Source organism: Zea mays, chromosome 1 (genome assembly GCF_902167145.1).
Source record: "Zea mays cultivar B73 chromosome 1, Zm-B73-REFERENCE-NAM-5.0, whole genome shotgun sequence".
NCBI lineage: Eukaryota > Viridiplantae > Streptophyta > Magnoliopsida > Poales > Poaceae > Zea > Zea mays.
Window position 1 is genome coordinate 48,599,255 of NC_050096.1, and position 16,419 is coordinate 48,615,673.

At 51.4% G+C, this 16,419-nt stretch overlaps 1 protein-coding gene across 1 annotated transcript; it reads right to left on the reverse strand.

The window, feature by feature from the left end:
- Window positions 1–12,869: 12,869 nt before the first annotated feature.
- On the reverse strand, window positions 12,870–14,937 carry LOC103634550 (Multidrug resistance protein ABC transporter family protein). The gene has a single exon (XM_008656605.4). It carries the CDS (start codon window positions 13,804–13,806, stop codon window positions 13,162–13,164), a length of 645 nt encoding a protein of 214 aa, XP_008654827.1. The 5' UTR covers window positions 13,807–14,937; the 3' UTR covers window positions 12,870–13,161.
- Between the last annotated feature and the right edge of the window lie 1,482 nt (window positions 14,938–16,419).

A 16,419-nucleotide genomic window follows, 5' to 3' on the forward strand; every position in this document is an offset into this window, starting at 1 on the left:
ACCGCAAGCCCCCTAGTGTATTTCTTGTAAGAGCCCCTAGCCTTCGGTGATGGATATGCATCGCTGGAGGATGCCGGAGGGGCTGCGGTGGTAGAGCTCCTTCCCGTCACCCAGCAAGACGAATGACTTGGCGCGTCGCGCCAGTCGCCGAGCTTCGGCTCGGTCGAGGGGCAGCTCTCCTCGGTGGAGATATTGCAGGTATGGGGTCTGCCAGTCTTGATCAGGCGGGACCCCATTCCGCTCTCCCTCGACGTGCAGTGCCTCACCCTCGGGGGTCGAGGGTGCCTCGGGCTGAGCCGAGGGCGCCTCGGGCAGGGCCGAGACCTTCTCGGGCTCGGGCGTGTCGTCGGTCTTGACTGAGGGTTGATGTAGGTCCCGGGAGAAGACGTTCGGGGGAACCGTTGTTCGCGCCGAAGCTATCTTCGCTAGCTCGTCCGCAGTCTTGTTGTACCGCCGGGCGACGTGGTTGACCTCGAGCCCGTAGAACTTGTCCTCCAGGCGCCGAACCTTGTCGCAGTAGGCTTCCATCTTCGGGTCGCGGCAGTGGGAGTTCTTCATGACTTGGTCGATGACAAGCTGCGAGTCACCGCGAGCGTCGAGGCATCGGACCCCTAGCTCGATGGCGATGCGCAACCCGTTGACCAGAGCATCATACTCGGCCACATTGTTGGACGCCGGGAAATGGAGGCGTAGCACGTAGCGGAGGTGCTTCCCGAGGGGCAAGATGAAGAGCAGGCCCGCGCCTGCCCCTGTTTTCATCAGCAACCCGTCGAAAAACATGGTCCAGAGTTCCGGTTGGATCGGAGCTGCCGGGAGTTGGGTGTCGACCCATTCAGCCACAAAGTCCGCCAAGACTTGGGACTTGATGGCCTTCCGAGGGGCAAACGACATTGTCTCGCCCATGATTTCCACCGCCCACTTTGCAATCCTACCCGAGGCCTCTCGGCACTGGATGATCTCCCCAGGGGGAAGGATGACACCACAGTCACCGGATGAGACTCGAAGTAGTGTCGCAACTTCCACCGTGTACAGCAGCTTCTGAATTTGTGGGTAGCGGATCTTGGTCTCGGACAGTACCTCACTGATGAAGTAGGCCGGCCTCTGGACGGGCAATGCATGCCCTTCTTCTCGCCTTTCGGCCACGATCGCGGCGCTGACCACTTGAGTGGTAGCGGCGACGTAGATTAAGAGGGCTTCTCCGGCAGCGGGAGGCACCAGGATGGGTGCGTTTGTAAGGAGCGCCTTCAGGTTCCCGAGGGCTTCCTCGGCCTCGGGGGTCCAAGTGAAGCACTCGGTCTTTCTTAAGAGTCGGTACAGAGGTAGGCCTCTTTCGTCGAGGCGTGAGATGAAGCGGCTCAGAGCCGCAAGGCATCCCATGACCCTCTGTACGCCTTTCAAGTCCTTGATGGGCCCCATGTTGGTGATGGCCGCGATTTTCTCCGGGTTGGCCTCGATGCCCCGCTCGGAGACGATGAACCCCAAGAGCATGCCTCGGGGGACTCCGAAGATGCACTTCTCGGGATTGAGTTTTACGCCCTTCGCCTTGAGACACTTGAATGTCGTTTCAAGGTCGGAGAGGTGGTCGGAGGCTTTCCTCGTCTTGACTACGATGTCGTCGACATAGGCCTCGACGGTCCGGCCAATGTGCTCTTCGAACACGTGGTTCATGCACCTTTGGTACGTTGCACTCGCATTCCTCAAACCAAATGGCATAGTAACGTAGCAGTACATGCCAAAAGGTGTGATGAAAGAAGTCGCGAGCTGGTCGGACTCTTTCATCCTGATTTGGTGATACCCTGAGTAGGCATCGAGGAAAGACAGGGTTTCGCATCCAGCAGTGGAATCCACAATTTGATCGATGCGAGGCAGAGGGTAGGGAACCTTCGGACATGCTTTGTTTAGACCAGTGTAGTCTACACACATCCGCCATTTCCCTCCTTTCTTTCTCACAAGCACAGGGTTGACAAGTCATTCGGGATGGAATACCTCTTTGATGACCCTGCAGCCATCAGCTTGTGGATCTCCTCGCCTATGGCTCTGCGCTTTTCTTCGTCGAATCGGCGCAGAGGCTGCTTCACGGGTCGGGCTCCAGCTCGGATATCCAGCGAGTGCTCGACGACATCCCTCGGTATGCCAGGCATGTCTGAGGGACTCCACGCAAAGACTTCGGCGTTCGCGCGGAGAAAGTCGACGAGCACTGCTTTTTATTTGGGGTCGAGCTCGTAGCCGATCCGTATCTACTTGGAGGCGTCGTTGCTGGGGTCGAGAGGGACGGACTTAACCGTCTCTGCTGGCTCGAAGTTGCCGGCGTGGCGCTTCGCATCTGGCGCCTCCTTGGAGAGGCTCTCCAGGTCGGCGATGAGGGCCTCAGATTCGGCGAGGGCCTCAGCGTACTCCACGCACTCCACGTCGCATTCGTACGCGTGTCGGTACGTGGGGCCAACGGTGATGACCCTGTTGGGGCCCGACATTTTGAGCTTGAGGTAGGTGTAGTTGGGGACGGCCATGAACTTGGCGTAGCATGGCCTCCCCATTACTGCGTGGTAGGTTCCTCGGAACCCGACCACCTCGAACGTGAGGGTTTCCCTTCGGAAGTTGGAGGGAGTCCCGAAGCAGACGGGCAGATCGAGTTGTCCGAGGGGTTGGACGCGTTTCCCGGGGATGATCCCGTGAAAAGGCGTCGCGCCTGTCCGGATCGAGGACAGATCGATCTGTAGGAGCCCGAGGGTCTTGGCGTAGATGATGTTGAGGCTGCTACCCCCGTCCATGAGGACCTTGGTGAGCCTGACGTTGCCGATGACGGGGTCGACAACGAGCGGATATTTCCCCGGGCTCGGCACGCAGTCGGGGTGGTCGCCCTGGTCGAAGGTGATGGGCTTGTCGGACCAGTCTAGGTAGACTGGCGCCGCCACCTTTACCGAGCAGACCTCCCGATGCTCTTGCTTGCGGTGCCGAGCCGAGGCGTTCGCCACTTGCCCACCGTAGATCATGAAGCAGTCGTGGACCTCGGGAAACTCCTCTGCCTTGTGATCCTCCTTCTTGTCGTTGTTGTGGGCCCTGCCACTTTCCGCAGGTGGCCCGGCCTTGTGAAAGTGGCGCCAAAGCATGACGCACTCCTCAAGGGTGTGCTTGACGGGCCCCTGATGATAGGGGCATGGCTCCTTGAGCATCTTATCGAAGAGATTGACACCTCTAGGAGGTTTCCGAGGGTTCTTGTACTCAGCGGCGGCGACAAGGTCCGCGTCGGTGGCGTCGCGTTTCGCTTGCGACTTCTTCTTGTTCTTCTTCTTGGTGCCGCGCTGAGCGGACGCCTCGGGGACGTCTTCCGACTGGCGGCCCTGGGGCTGCTTGTCCTTTCGGAAGATGGCCTCAACCGCCTCCTGGCCAGAGGCGAACTTGGTGGCGATGTCCATCAGCTCGCTCGCCCTGGTGGGGGTCTTGCGACCCAGCTGGCTCACCAGGTCGTGGCAGGTGGTGCCGGCGAGGAACGCGCCGATGACGTCCGAATCGGTGACGTTGGGCAGCTCGGTGCGCTGCTTCGAGAATCGCCGGATGTAGTCCCGGAGAGACTCTCTCGGCTGCTGGCGGCAGCTTCGGAGATCCCAGGAGTTCCCAGGGCGCACGTACGTGCCCTGGAAGTTGCCGGCGAAGGCTTGGACCAGGTCGTCCCAGTTGGAGATCTGCCCCAGAGGCAGATGCTCCAGCCAAGTTCGAGCGGTGTCGGAGAGGAACAGGGGGAGGTTGCGGATGATGAGGTTGTCATCGTCCGTTCCACCCAGCTGGCAGGCCAGTCGGTAGTCCGCGAGCCACAGTTCCGGCCTCGTCTCCCCCGAGTACTTTGTGATGGTAGTCGGGGTTCGGAACCGGGTTGGGAACGGCGCCCGTCGTATGGCCCGGCTGAAAGCCTGCGGACCGGGTGGTTCGGGCGAGGGGCTCCGATCCTCCCCGCTGTCGTAGCGTCCCCCACGCCTGGGGTGGTAGCCTCGGCGCACCCTCTCGTCGAGGTGGGCTCGACGGTTGCTGTGGTGGTGCTCGTTGCCGAGGCGACCCGGGGCCGCAGGCGCCGTGTTGCGCGTGCGCCCGGTGTGGACCGAGGCTTCCCGCGTGAATCGGGAAGTCGTGGCGTGATGCTTCGAGGGGTACCCCTGCTTTCGGGAGGCAGAGCTTTCGGCCCGTCGGACCGCGGCATCCTCCAGGAGATTCTTGAGCTCTCCCTGGATACGCCACCCTTCGGTGGTCGATAGTTCCGGCATCGCGCGGAGTAGTATTGCTGCTGCTGCCAGGTTCTGGCCGACCCCACTGGAAGCCGGTGGCGGCCTTGCCCTGACGTCGTCGGTAATGCGGTGCTGGATGCCCTGGGGTAGATGACGCGCTTCTCCGGCCGGAGCTTGGTCTGCCCATTCCTGCCCGATGTTCCGCCGGAACTGCTCAAGTGTTCCTGCTCCCTCGTCGAGCCTGGCCTGCATCTCGCGGATTTGCTCGAGCTGTGCATCCTGACCCCCCGCAGGGACTGGGACCACAACTAGCTCCCGAAGGATATCAACGTGAGGCGCAAGCCTAGGGGGATCGCCGTTTTCTGGCATACCAAGATGGTTGCCTTCGCCGGGACCCTCTAGATCGACGTGGAAACATTCACGACTTGGGCCGCAGTCCTCATCGCTGAAGCTGCGGCTACCATCGGAACAATCGGAGAGGCATTAGTCGCATGCGGTCATGAAGTCCTGCATGGCACTGGGGTTACCGAGCCCGGAGAAATCCCAACAAAAGTCGGGCTCGTCATCTTCCTCGGAACCCGAGGGTCCGTAGGTCGAGACGGCCGTCAGTCTGTCCTAGGGCGACCGTATATGGTACCCCAGAGGGTTGGTACATGCCTCTATGGAGGCTTCCACCGAAGCGAGGTCGCTTGGTGGGTCGAAGCTGAATCCAAAAGGCATGAGATGGGAATCGGTCGGTACCTCTTGGTCGACGGGCGGTGACGAAGTCGCGTCAGGGGCGGACTGCACCGTTGTCTTAGGTACGAGGGCGACGCCCAGCAAGTCCTTCGCAAGCGTGCTGGCGTCATTCGTCTGCTTGGGGTTGGCGTGTTGCGGGGAAACGACACTCGTCTTCGTCTCAGACTCAAGGTCGAAGCCCGACGTGTCCCCCGCTGGGGCGCCGGCGTCGTCGACTTGCTCGACAGCCGACGAGGTGCCGCCTCCTGCTTGGCCATGGTTGCCCCGCCTCCTCCTCCGTCGGTGGGGGAGGTGACGGGACAAACCCGGATGTTGTTCTTCCGCCATGTGGGGAAGACGTCGTTGATTCCGCCGCCGGCGAGCGGGCTGACGGTCGCCATTGCCGCTGTCGCGTGGCGGAGGAAGGAGTATCATGTCGTAGCTGCCGTCGAGGGACATGAACTCAAGACTCCCGAAACGGAGCATCGTCTCGGGTTGGAGAGGTTGCTGGAGACTACCCATCTGGAGCTTGACAGGAAGCTGTTCGTCAACACGCAGCAGGCCCCTACCTGGCGCGCCAACTGTCGGCGTTTCGACCCCGGGGGGTCCCTGGACCGACGAGTAAATTGTCGCTGCGTGTCCCAGCCCAGATGGGTCGGCCCGAGACGGGACACAAAGGGGGGAAAACAGTAAAGGGAAACCGCGGCCTTCGTGTTGTCCTGCGCCCAGGGCGGATGGATGCGCTTGCAGTAGGGGGTTACAAGCGTTCGCGTGGGAGAGAGAGAGAGAGAGAGAGAGAGAGAGCGAGAGCCTTATGCGTCGGCCCGTTCTCCCGCGTGGCCAACCTTCTCGTACGAGAGCCCTGGACCTTCCTTTTAAGGGCGTAAGGAGAGGGTCCAGGTGTACAATGGGGGTGTAGCAGTGTGCTAACGTGTCTAGCAGAGAGGAGCTAGAGCCCTAAGTACATGCCGTCGTGGCAGTCGGAGAGGTTTTGGCACCCTATTCATGTGATGTCGTGGCCGTCGGAGGAGCACTGGAGCCCTGCGGAAGTACAGCTGTCGGGGCTGTCGGATCCTTGCTGACGTCTCCTTGCTGACGTAAGGGGCTGGGAGCTGCCGTCGTCGTGGAGCGTGCAGGGTGTCATCATTACTTGTTTATTGGGGTGAGCCAGATGGGACGCCGGTCTTGTTCCCCGTAGCCTGAGCTAGCTAGGGGTAGGGTAATGATGACCCCCCTGGCGACGTGGCCGGTCCGGACCCGAGTTTGGGCGAGGTGGCGATTCCTCCGAGGTCGAGGCTGAGTCCGAGCCCTGGGGTCGGGCGAGGCGGAGTCCATCGTCTTCCAGAGCCGAGGCTGAGTCCGAGCCCTGGGGTTGGGCGAGGCGGAGTCCGTCGTCTTCCGGAGCCGAGGCTGAGTCCGAGCCCTGGGGTCGGGCGAGGCGGAGTTCGTCGTCTTCTAAGTCGTGGTTGAGTCCAAGCCCTGGGGTCAGGCGAGGCGAAGTCCATCTTTCGAGGCCGAGACGGGGGGGGGGGAACCCTGGGGTCGGGCGAGGCGGAGCTTCCTATGTCGCCCGAGGCTGGACTTAGCCGCTGTCGACCTTACTCTGGCGAGTGGCACGGCAGTCGGAGCAGGGCAGGCGGCACTGTATTCCTGTCAGGTCGGTCAGTGGAGCGGCGAAGTGACTGCGGTCACTTCGGCCTTGTCGACTGGAGCGCCCGTCAGGATAAGATGTCAGACGATCCTTGCATTAAATGCTCCTGCAATATGGTCGGTTGGTGTGGCGATTTGGCCAAGGTTGCTTCTCCGCGAAGCCTACCCGAGCTGAGCCTTGGGCGAGTCGATGGTGCATCCGTTTGCTTGAGGGGACCCTCGGGCGAGGCGTGAATCTTCCGGGGTCGGCTGTCTTTGCCCGAGGTCGGGCTCGGGCGAGGCGGGATCGTGTCCCTTGAGCGGAGCCTTGGCCTGAATCGCGCCCATCAGACCTTCGCAGCTTTGTGCTGATGGGGTTTACCAGCTGAGATTAGGAGTCTTGGGGGTACCCCTAATTATGGTCCCCGACAGGTTCGAACATGCTTTAAAGTATAGGAAATTTGCTTTCAATAATCATATGTACATAAAGATTATTAAATATTCTTTGTCAAAAATTCATTGTAAGTTTATATATATATATTCAATACGGGTATGCATGTTAATGGATATGGGTATAATTTTTTTGTACCTGCCAGAAAAAAATCCATCGAGTTAAGAATCAAACCTGTACCCGTGTCCGTGGTTGCAAACCCACACTTTATAGGGTTTTTATCCGTAGGCATGCAGGTAAAATATGTCCGTTGTTATCCCTAATTCTAATCGCGACCAAACCCAACGCGAAATTAATTGTGACCTCGTTTTTTCCAATCTCCGCGCGTCGCTGCTTGGTTTCATCTTGTTTCGAGAAGAAATTGGGGATTCGAATGCTTCTTTTACAAATTCTGGAGTATCTGTTAAAATTTGACACAAAATAGAAGTGTTAAATTTGTTCGCGTAGGCAACGCAAAAGCGCTAAGCTCTGCGTCTGTCTCTTTCTGGCCCGTGACGCCCGTCCGTGTTGCTTGCAGAGTCATGGCAGTCGCATCAGCCTTGCATTCTTGCGCAAGCAAGCCTGCAATGCAATCCGGAACCAACTGACGTGCGAGGCTGGATCGAGAGGCGTTAGCGTAAGTGAGTGAGCTTGACATTTCCAGTCATGTTCATAATCGTACAATCGGCCGTAAAGGTTTGAAGTTGAAGAACAGGCGCGGTGAAAACGTGTGTCAGCGGCAACATGGGAACAGTCATTTGGAGACCTTTCCACACATATAAATACATTACGGTTGCGTTATACCAGCTTATCCATGCATCATGCCATCGTAAATGCATTTTGACAAGATACATGATCACAGCAGTCAGGCATTCATTGGGACAGAGAAAGGGAACGAAAAGTGTTAAACATACCTATCTAGCATAATTCCCTTATTGTATGACAGTTTAACTAAGATTAAGTCATAGATCAATTATATTACATTTTGTATTAACTAAGAGGTTCTAGTTGTATACAACATCGTTTAAAGGATTGAACTATAATATAAAATATATAGACATTAACTCTACCAAGAATGCAAGGATTTTAGATACCTCTCATCTTTGATATAATAATCCAAGACGCTAATTAGACTCGATAATCTAGTCACCACAATTTTATAGCTACCACTTTAGCCGCAAATTTTCTAATTAGTCTTACCGTCGACGAGAAGGTCAAGAAGACGAACAATAGACTATGGAAGGAACAAGGTCGTGGTGCGACACCGCGCCTAGAAGGCCTACAAGATCGTGGTGCAAGCTATAGTGAAATTACAACATGAAGACAAAGAAGTTCACACCGCCAACCGTACCTATAACAAATAGTGTACAACAGATCAACAAATACTTGTATACCTTCTCTCATCAACGACAAAAGATATAATGACACAGGTGGCGACAAACAACATTGTGGCTCATCCATGGTAAAAGATGTCATGACAGAAGTGGCAACAAGTGCCACTACGACGACAATATGGAGCATCATATAGGGAACGTTTTCCTTTATAACTAGGCCATGTTTGATCAACACAAGAATTGTGCCAACCAATTAGAAGAAAAGGCGATAGGTCCATCACAAAATACATGACCAAATGTTGAGCGCTTGCTAATGAAATGATCTTTGTCGGCAAGCCAATTGAATATGAAGAACTCATCTTCTATATTCTCTTCGGCCTTGACAAGGAGTTTTAACTCCATTGTGACGGTCCTGATGACCAAGTAAGAGCCACTCATGGTGGAGGTCTACTCCTAACTTCTTGCGCATGAGCAAAGGAACACATTTCTTCATAACAGTGACTCGGGTTTCTCCATGGACTTAGCAAATCATGGTCGCTAGAAGTAGCATCGACGCAATCATGGCGCTCCTTTGACCGGAAATTCTGAAGGGGAAAAGGGAGCATAGGTTTTGGCCCCTTTTATCGACCGTTGTTTATGAACACTGAGCTTGCAAATGGAACGAAATTGTATTGGTTGCTTTCACGAATTGGAACTTCACATGTTGGTTGAGGCTTGAACCTTCACATGTTGGTTGAGATGCACAAGGAACACCAATAGACGCCTAAAATTACAAATGTAGCTTTTTAAATTAGTATTTTTATTGATAGAAATGCAAAATAAACAGTAAGTCACTTACCCCAGTGTACCTAGCTCCTTCCTAGGCTCCCAATTAGGTCTAAGTGGCACTCCACATCCCTTAACATTGTTACCACAAGTGTGGCAATTGGAGCATTTGATTGCAACCTTTTTATGAGGCTTTGGCGTCAACATGAGGTTCTCCTTGAGCTATAACTTGCTTCTTCTTTGGTCTTCCAGGTTGGGCATGATACAATGAAGGATCAACGTCTGGCAAGTATCCTTAAACACTGTGTTTGTCTAGTATAGGTGTGATCATACCCTTGTATGTGGCTGTATATTTCTTCCTAGTGAAGAATAATGACATATAGTTTTTTGGCTTGTGTTTGAACTGGTGAATAACAACCACTACATGTAAACATGGCACTCCAGTAACATCCCACTTGAAGCATCTACACTTGTGATTATTAATATCAACAATATATTGAATTTCTTTGCTCGTAACTTTCCATATCCCATGTCCAATACACATGACCTTGCAATATGAAGCATTTCTCTTCTCTACCTCAAGCTTTTTTGATAATTTAGAGCCATGAACAATGTGTCCTTCTCTACACCATCTATTTTGATGTTAATAGACTCCATCAACTTAGTCCTAATGTGATCTACCACGGTGCACACGAGTTCTTCTCTCGCCTCCAAAATCCAAGCATTGTAGGACTCGCTAATATTATTAACTACCAAGTCAGTTTTAACATGGGGGCTGAACCTATGCCTTGAACAATGCTTAATATCAATGTCAGATGACCATTTCTAGCCTCTAGTATTCTCTTTTTTAATTTCATCCATCACTTGTTTAAAATCGAACTCTTTGCATGTATATGTAGCCCTATCCGCTAGCTCCTTAAGTCGAGGGCCCTTGAATCCAACCCTTGAGAAATTTGCATACAAGTGCCTCAAACAGTACCTGCGGTCTACATGTAGGAAAATAACTTTGACAATAAATTTGAGGCATTGGATAAAGCCAAATGAAATGAACTATGGGAAAGAGAAACTAAACATAAAGCAAATGAAAAGAACATTAAACTACACAGTAACAATACCTTTTGTCTATCACTCATAATTGTCAATCCACCATAGTGCTCTTCTTGCTAATTGGATTGCACCAATGGCTCCAAAAGCCATGTCCATGCATTACCGTTTTCAACCTATACCAAAGCAAATGCTATAGGGAAAAAGATTGTTGTTTGTATCTCTTTCTTGTGCAGTTAAAATATGCCCTCCATTTGGAAGTTTCACATGGTGCCATCTAACCAATGAAAGGTTAACAACCAGCCAAGAAAGCTTTTACTTGAACATCAAAGGACACATACATCCTCTTAAATCTAAGATTTATCGCTCATGCTGGATCCACAAAGCATTTTATCACTATGCAACTTCTAGGACTAATAGATAACATTGTGTGAGCATAATATTGTATCCTTCTATTTTGTTCTTGGTAGTCACCACCTATCTATTGCACTACATATCTATTCACTTTATAGAATTTGGTAAGTAATATCCCCACCTATGTATCTCTAAGAATGATGTACCTAAAGGATTTCACTTGCCAATCTTTCTTAGTCCTAAATAAATGCTCCTACTCGGTGCCAATTCATTTAGAATCCATTTGCTTGATTGCGTGACATTTCCCACAACTATGAACTTTTACATACTTCTTGATCTTGAAGGAACAACCATCAGGAAGTCTAGAGGCATAGATATACCAAGGACAATCTACATTTTTGTACTTGATTAAAACTTGCACGAGATCTTTCTTAGACCTCATAACATCTCTACCCTCACAAAATGATCAAATTCTTTAGTGCCTCTCTGAACTGCTTTACATCAATAAAAATTGTGCCAACATCCATAATTTGGTGTCTCATGTTACATCGTCAAACCTCACACAATCAACCTCGAGGGACCTATGCACATATATACCCTCATCATTAGAATTGAAGGGACTATGACAATCTTCATTAGGTTTATCTGTCAAATAAACTCTTGCATTATTGATTTCAGTTGTTAACTTTTCGGTAGGTTCTTTCTAGTTTTGTTTGTAGTTATTGCTATTCTTGATCACATATAAATCTTAATTCTCTTCGTCAGCTTCCCATGAGACATATCCTTCTTCATCTTCCCATGCATCATATTCTTCTTCACCTTCCCATGCATCACTATTATATGAGTTATCGCTATCATATCCATTATGGTTGGTTGTGACGTTCTAGGAGGCTTCACAATGAATAATTTACAAACCTTTAGGCCCTCATGATCCTTCATCAATTTTTGTACACCTTCTGCACTATCCATGAAAACAAGACCTTGCGGTGTATTTGCTCCATTTTCGCCTGCCTGAGCCGAAGATCTTCTCGGCCCATTGCTCCATTGTTGGGGAGCTCGCATCGGGGAGCTCATGCCGAGCATAGAGATGGCAATGGGGACCCAATCCCCGATTCCCGGCGGGTAATTCCTCTACTAGAGGATGGGGATGGGCAAGTTCTTTTCCCCACGAGGATGTAAATGGAAAAAAATCTTTGACAGGTAAACGAGGACGGGGAGGGACGAGGAAGCATTCCCCCGTTAAACATGTAGGTGACGATGTTTTCGTGTAATAGTTAATGATAAAAATAAATAATTATCTTTTCAAGAGATTACTCATTCTACAGATGTGTTTATTTTGATGTACATCTAATGATTTCTTACATCTGACAATGTGTATAAGTGACAATGTTTTGTATTAATAACAAAGGAGGTAAGTCCTAATTATGATTTAAGCGGGGATAAGGATCCCGTAAGAGATTTATCCCTGCGGGGAACAGGGATGGGAAAGAAACGTCCCCCACAAACATTTGTGGTGATCCCCATAGAAAAATCCTTTCGTCGAGGGGACAGAGATGTGGAGCTATTTCCCAATGGAGAATACCTCACTGTCATCCCTAGTAGATAAGCACCTGCACCCCCGCTAAATGGAGCCCTCCTGTCGAGGAGAAGGAGAACACTCTGAGCGGCAAGGAGCTCACATTGAGCACCCGCACCTCCGCCGAGTAGGTCGTGTTGGGCATTAGCCGAGTGGCGGCAACGACCATCTGCCTAGGGGAGTCAACAACAACTCCAATAATTCTCTAAAGATGAGCTTGCTAAAATCATGTTTAGCAAGATGCTAAATAGCTATCGAGAGTAAAAAATAGCTTAGTCTCCAATAGTTGCTCATATTTAAGAAGTAGTTCGATTATGAATCTAGCTTTGGCAGCCCTGCCTCCATCGGATCTCACCGTCGGCAGGGTTGAGAGCAGGGGATGTCGAGAGCGGAGGAGAAAAGACCGGTCGACACGACATGTGGAGGAGAGCTGGTCTGGTGGCGCAACATATGGGGCAGTAGTGGTCCAACGGTGAAGAAGAAACTTATGTCACATGTGTTATACCTAGCTACATCATTGTGCTAGAAAGTTGAAAAAAGAGTGTGGCATGTCTGGCTACCTCACACAATTGTGTGAGAAGGGAAAAAATAATCACGCGAGTGTGAAGAAATGGGCATCAACTGTATTTAGGGAGGTCCTATCGAGTTGTCAAATGCGAAGAGTAAATAGGATTGGATAGCAAGTAAATAAATTTAGGAAATCTATTTAAAGAATTATTGGAGAAACATTTTTCTGTTTACTTCTTAAATTTAAGATTTAGAGAGTTGTTTAGAGAACTATTGAAGTTGATTTTAGCTAGTTGAAGTACATTTTTAATCGAGCCGTAAAAAATAACGACGTGTTGTTTGCCGGATAGTATAAGATTACAACCTTCTGAACTTAGAGGGAGGAATTTGACACAAAAAAAAAGATGCAGGTGGGTAGTTGACAACCCCTAATTTGCAAGGGTTTTTTTTGGTGTTTTCCTAAATACAAACATGTTGGTCTTACGACGGGTTCAACGTCTTCAACCACATCTGATTTTGACAAGGAAGAATAGAAGAAAAAAAACAACAAAGACGATTCCTCGGCCGACACCTTCTCGATCGGCTCACGGATCAGAGGAGGCAATGGAGCTTTACCAGAAGAAGAGCCAATTGGGGGGGCGTCTTCTTGGGCAGATCGCGCTCCTCGATGGTCCGCAGGCTGGGCTTCCACCCCTTGCACGACAGCTCCCGGCTCAGGAACGCCAGGCGGTGCTCCTCGAACCCTTCCGGCCTCGCCGCCGCCTCCGCGTCGTCCTCGTCCTCAGGGGAGGACTCAGCGGTCGCCTCCTGCTGCGGCGACTCTTGGGCGGCAGCTGCCTCCGCCTGCTGGCTCTTCTTGGACGACGACAGCTGGCGCCTGAGGCCCCGCATCGATCGGGACCGCGCCGCCGACAGCGCGCGGCGCGCCTCCTCGGCCGACACCTTGCCCCGCGTGGCCGGCAGCAGGACGTACACCCCGCCGGCGCCGAGCACGTGGTCGGCCGGCAGCGGCGCGACCTTGGCCCCGCCGCCCTGCTGCTGCTGCTGATGATGATGGCGCTCCCGCCGGGCCAGCGCCTTGAGCACGCGCGCGTCGACGACGAAGTGGCGCGGGTGGTCCATCATGAGCTCCGCCACGGACACCGGCTCGCTGAGCGCCCGCACGCTGCCGTCCGCCATCACCAGCTTCCCGCCGCCGCCGCTCGCCGCCGCGGCACCCGAGACCAGGTTGCCCATTTTACTCTCTCACCCAGACCCAGCGGGTCGAGGCCGATCGCGCCGCGCAGGCAGCACAGCAGAGCGGAGCGGAGCCACACGGGCAGGGGGTGCGAATGGCGCTCCGGGTGGCTAAGGGGCGGGCGGGTCGGACGTCGGAGGGTATGGGTATGGCTACTAAAACGGTTGGCGGGAGCGAAGAATTCCTGGCGATTTCCTTTCCTCCTCGTCGCATACTCGCATTCCACTCTACTCCGGGTAAAACAGTGATCTCTCGTGTCGGGGAGTTTAGTTGGCGTGGAGCGGAGTTGCTCGGCACGAGATGGCGGGTTCGGTTTGAACTCAACCGCTCCCGCTGTGCCGTTGCCGCGTTGACTCGTCTCCCACACGCACACGCTGCACCGTCACGCCTCACGGCCCTGTGCGGCTGTCCCAGTCGCTCCCAGCTCTCTACGGCGTCTTCGTTTCCGGCGGCGCAGGGCGCGGCGACTGTTCTGAACGCATTACACTCACTCGGCGACAAACCGGTCGACGGGCGTAGACCTTCAGCTTCAAACACGGTTCAAATCTCTGTCGTACCTTTCCAAATTTTGTCTCAGCAGATTCGTGAACGCTGGACACAGGCGGCCGGGGAGGTGTCGTGTTGTGTGTACGCGAGGGCGAGGCTGCAGATTTCCGAGCGCAACGGGCGGGGTGACAGAGGCGAAAAGAATAGAGCAGGGGTCCATGGGGGAAAAGAAGTTGGAAAGGTGAAGGAAAATTACGGGGAGGGGAAATGGCTGCCGGATTCGACAGCTCGATTATTGAAAGTGTGCTCGGTTTGGTTGGCAACTGGTGGCGGAGTTCGGCCGGGCTGGATGCAAGCGTAGTTTTCTGGTGACGTGCGACCACTTTGTCGTCGGGGCTCCATCCCCCCTCCTCTGTTTTCAGCTCTGGGCTACGGCTAGCTCGTATTCAGTTCCTCGTGAAATTGTTTGGTACCCGTGTGTACGAAGGAAACGCTTCGGATTAAAGCCAGTTTATTTTGACTGTTGCAGCTGTAATTTATATAGATATAAACACTGTAGAAATAGCATGAGACGGTACAGATTAAAGCCAATCAAACATGCTCACGTCCTGTAATTTTTCAGGAGGAAGTGCCAGTCCGCGTTTTGTGCTAGACGTGATCTTTGCGCGCGTGCTCGCATGATTTGTGTTCCAATCAATTGTCTATCAATTATACAACATAGCTGGGCCGACCAAAGATGGTTTGATAGGTTTGGACAACGTTTTCTTAGTTCGATTGAGACAAGGTTTCTGATGGTTTCATCGGTTCAAAATTTGTTCGTCCAACGCTTTTGAGTTTTTCGTTTATACTGGAACATTTCTCGCTCCATTGCCGACAGCCTACCAGGAAATTACACCCGTCCACAAGCAGCTGATGCGAGCAGCGCCTCGGGGAATTTCGGACTTGTGGACAAAATTTGGCGAACGGCAGGTCCTACACAACCGCGTGACGGTGGGTTCAAGTACATTTGCCTACCGTCGCATTGTTGCCAAACTGCCATGCCAATTGCCAACGACAAGTCTTTGGATACTGCAGCCTGGTAGAAGAACCTACAGCACCTGTAGGCACCGAGCTGCTTTGCTGTATCTTGATTTCCTAAAGAACTATAATAATATGGAGAATGATTTGGAAAACCCTATCTACTATCTTTGAGTACAAATGTGCGCTGATTAACGCTGCAATACATTTTCTGGTAATTTGTAAATTTAACTGGTTACGTAGGTTACCTATTATAATGGCAGGATGGACGAATTGGATGCAAGCTTAAGGTGTTACTATAGATTATGTATCGTGATATCCCCTCCGTTTCTTTTTAGTTGTCGCTGGATAGTTCAATTTTGCACTATCCAGCGACAACTAAAACGAAAAGGAGGGAGTACTATTTGGGGTGATTTAGATGTACATATAGTGGCTAGTTTGGAAGGCCCACTTATAAATAAATATCTTATTCAAATATCACTGCTAGAGATTGCTCACAAAAAAAAGGGAGGATTCTAAGAGAATTATAAGCTGTTTTAGCTTAACAGGAAAGTCGAAACGTCTTATAACTTAACAGGAAAGGAGTATATCTAGTATATTTTTGTACTTTAACTCTTCATAAAATCCAATAATGTTCTATGCAGACTTCGCATGTTTCGTTGTCCGTAGGGGTGGGCATTTTAAAACCGAAAACCGAACCCGAACCGAACCCGAATAGACCGAATTGTGAGTCTATTCGGGTTTTCGGGTTCGGGTTCGGTTCCTATATGTGCTATATTTCGGGTTATGGGTTCGGGTTCGGTTTCTAACCTTTAAAACCCGAATAAACCTAATAACCCGAAATATAAAAAAACTCTTAATATGTGATGGTATTATTATATGATTTATGAACTTATTAGCTACAAATAATGATATCATCTTAACAATATTATATATATCTTTGTATGCTAATTTTTATAGTCACTTGTTGTAGTAATAGTACTTTCAATTAATTATTCATTGTATATATTTTAACAAAATATACTAGTCTCTCTACAATTCGGGTCTATTCGGTGGACCGAATAGACCGAACCGAAATTGTGAGTCTATTCGGGTTCGGTTCCTAAAAT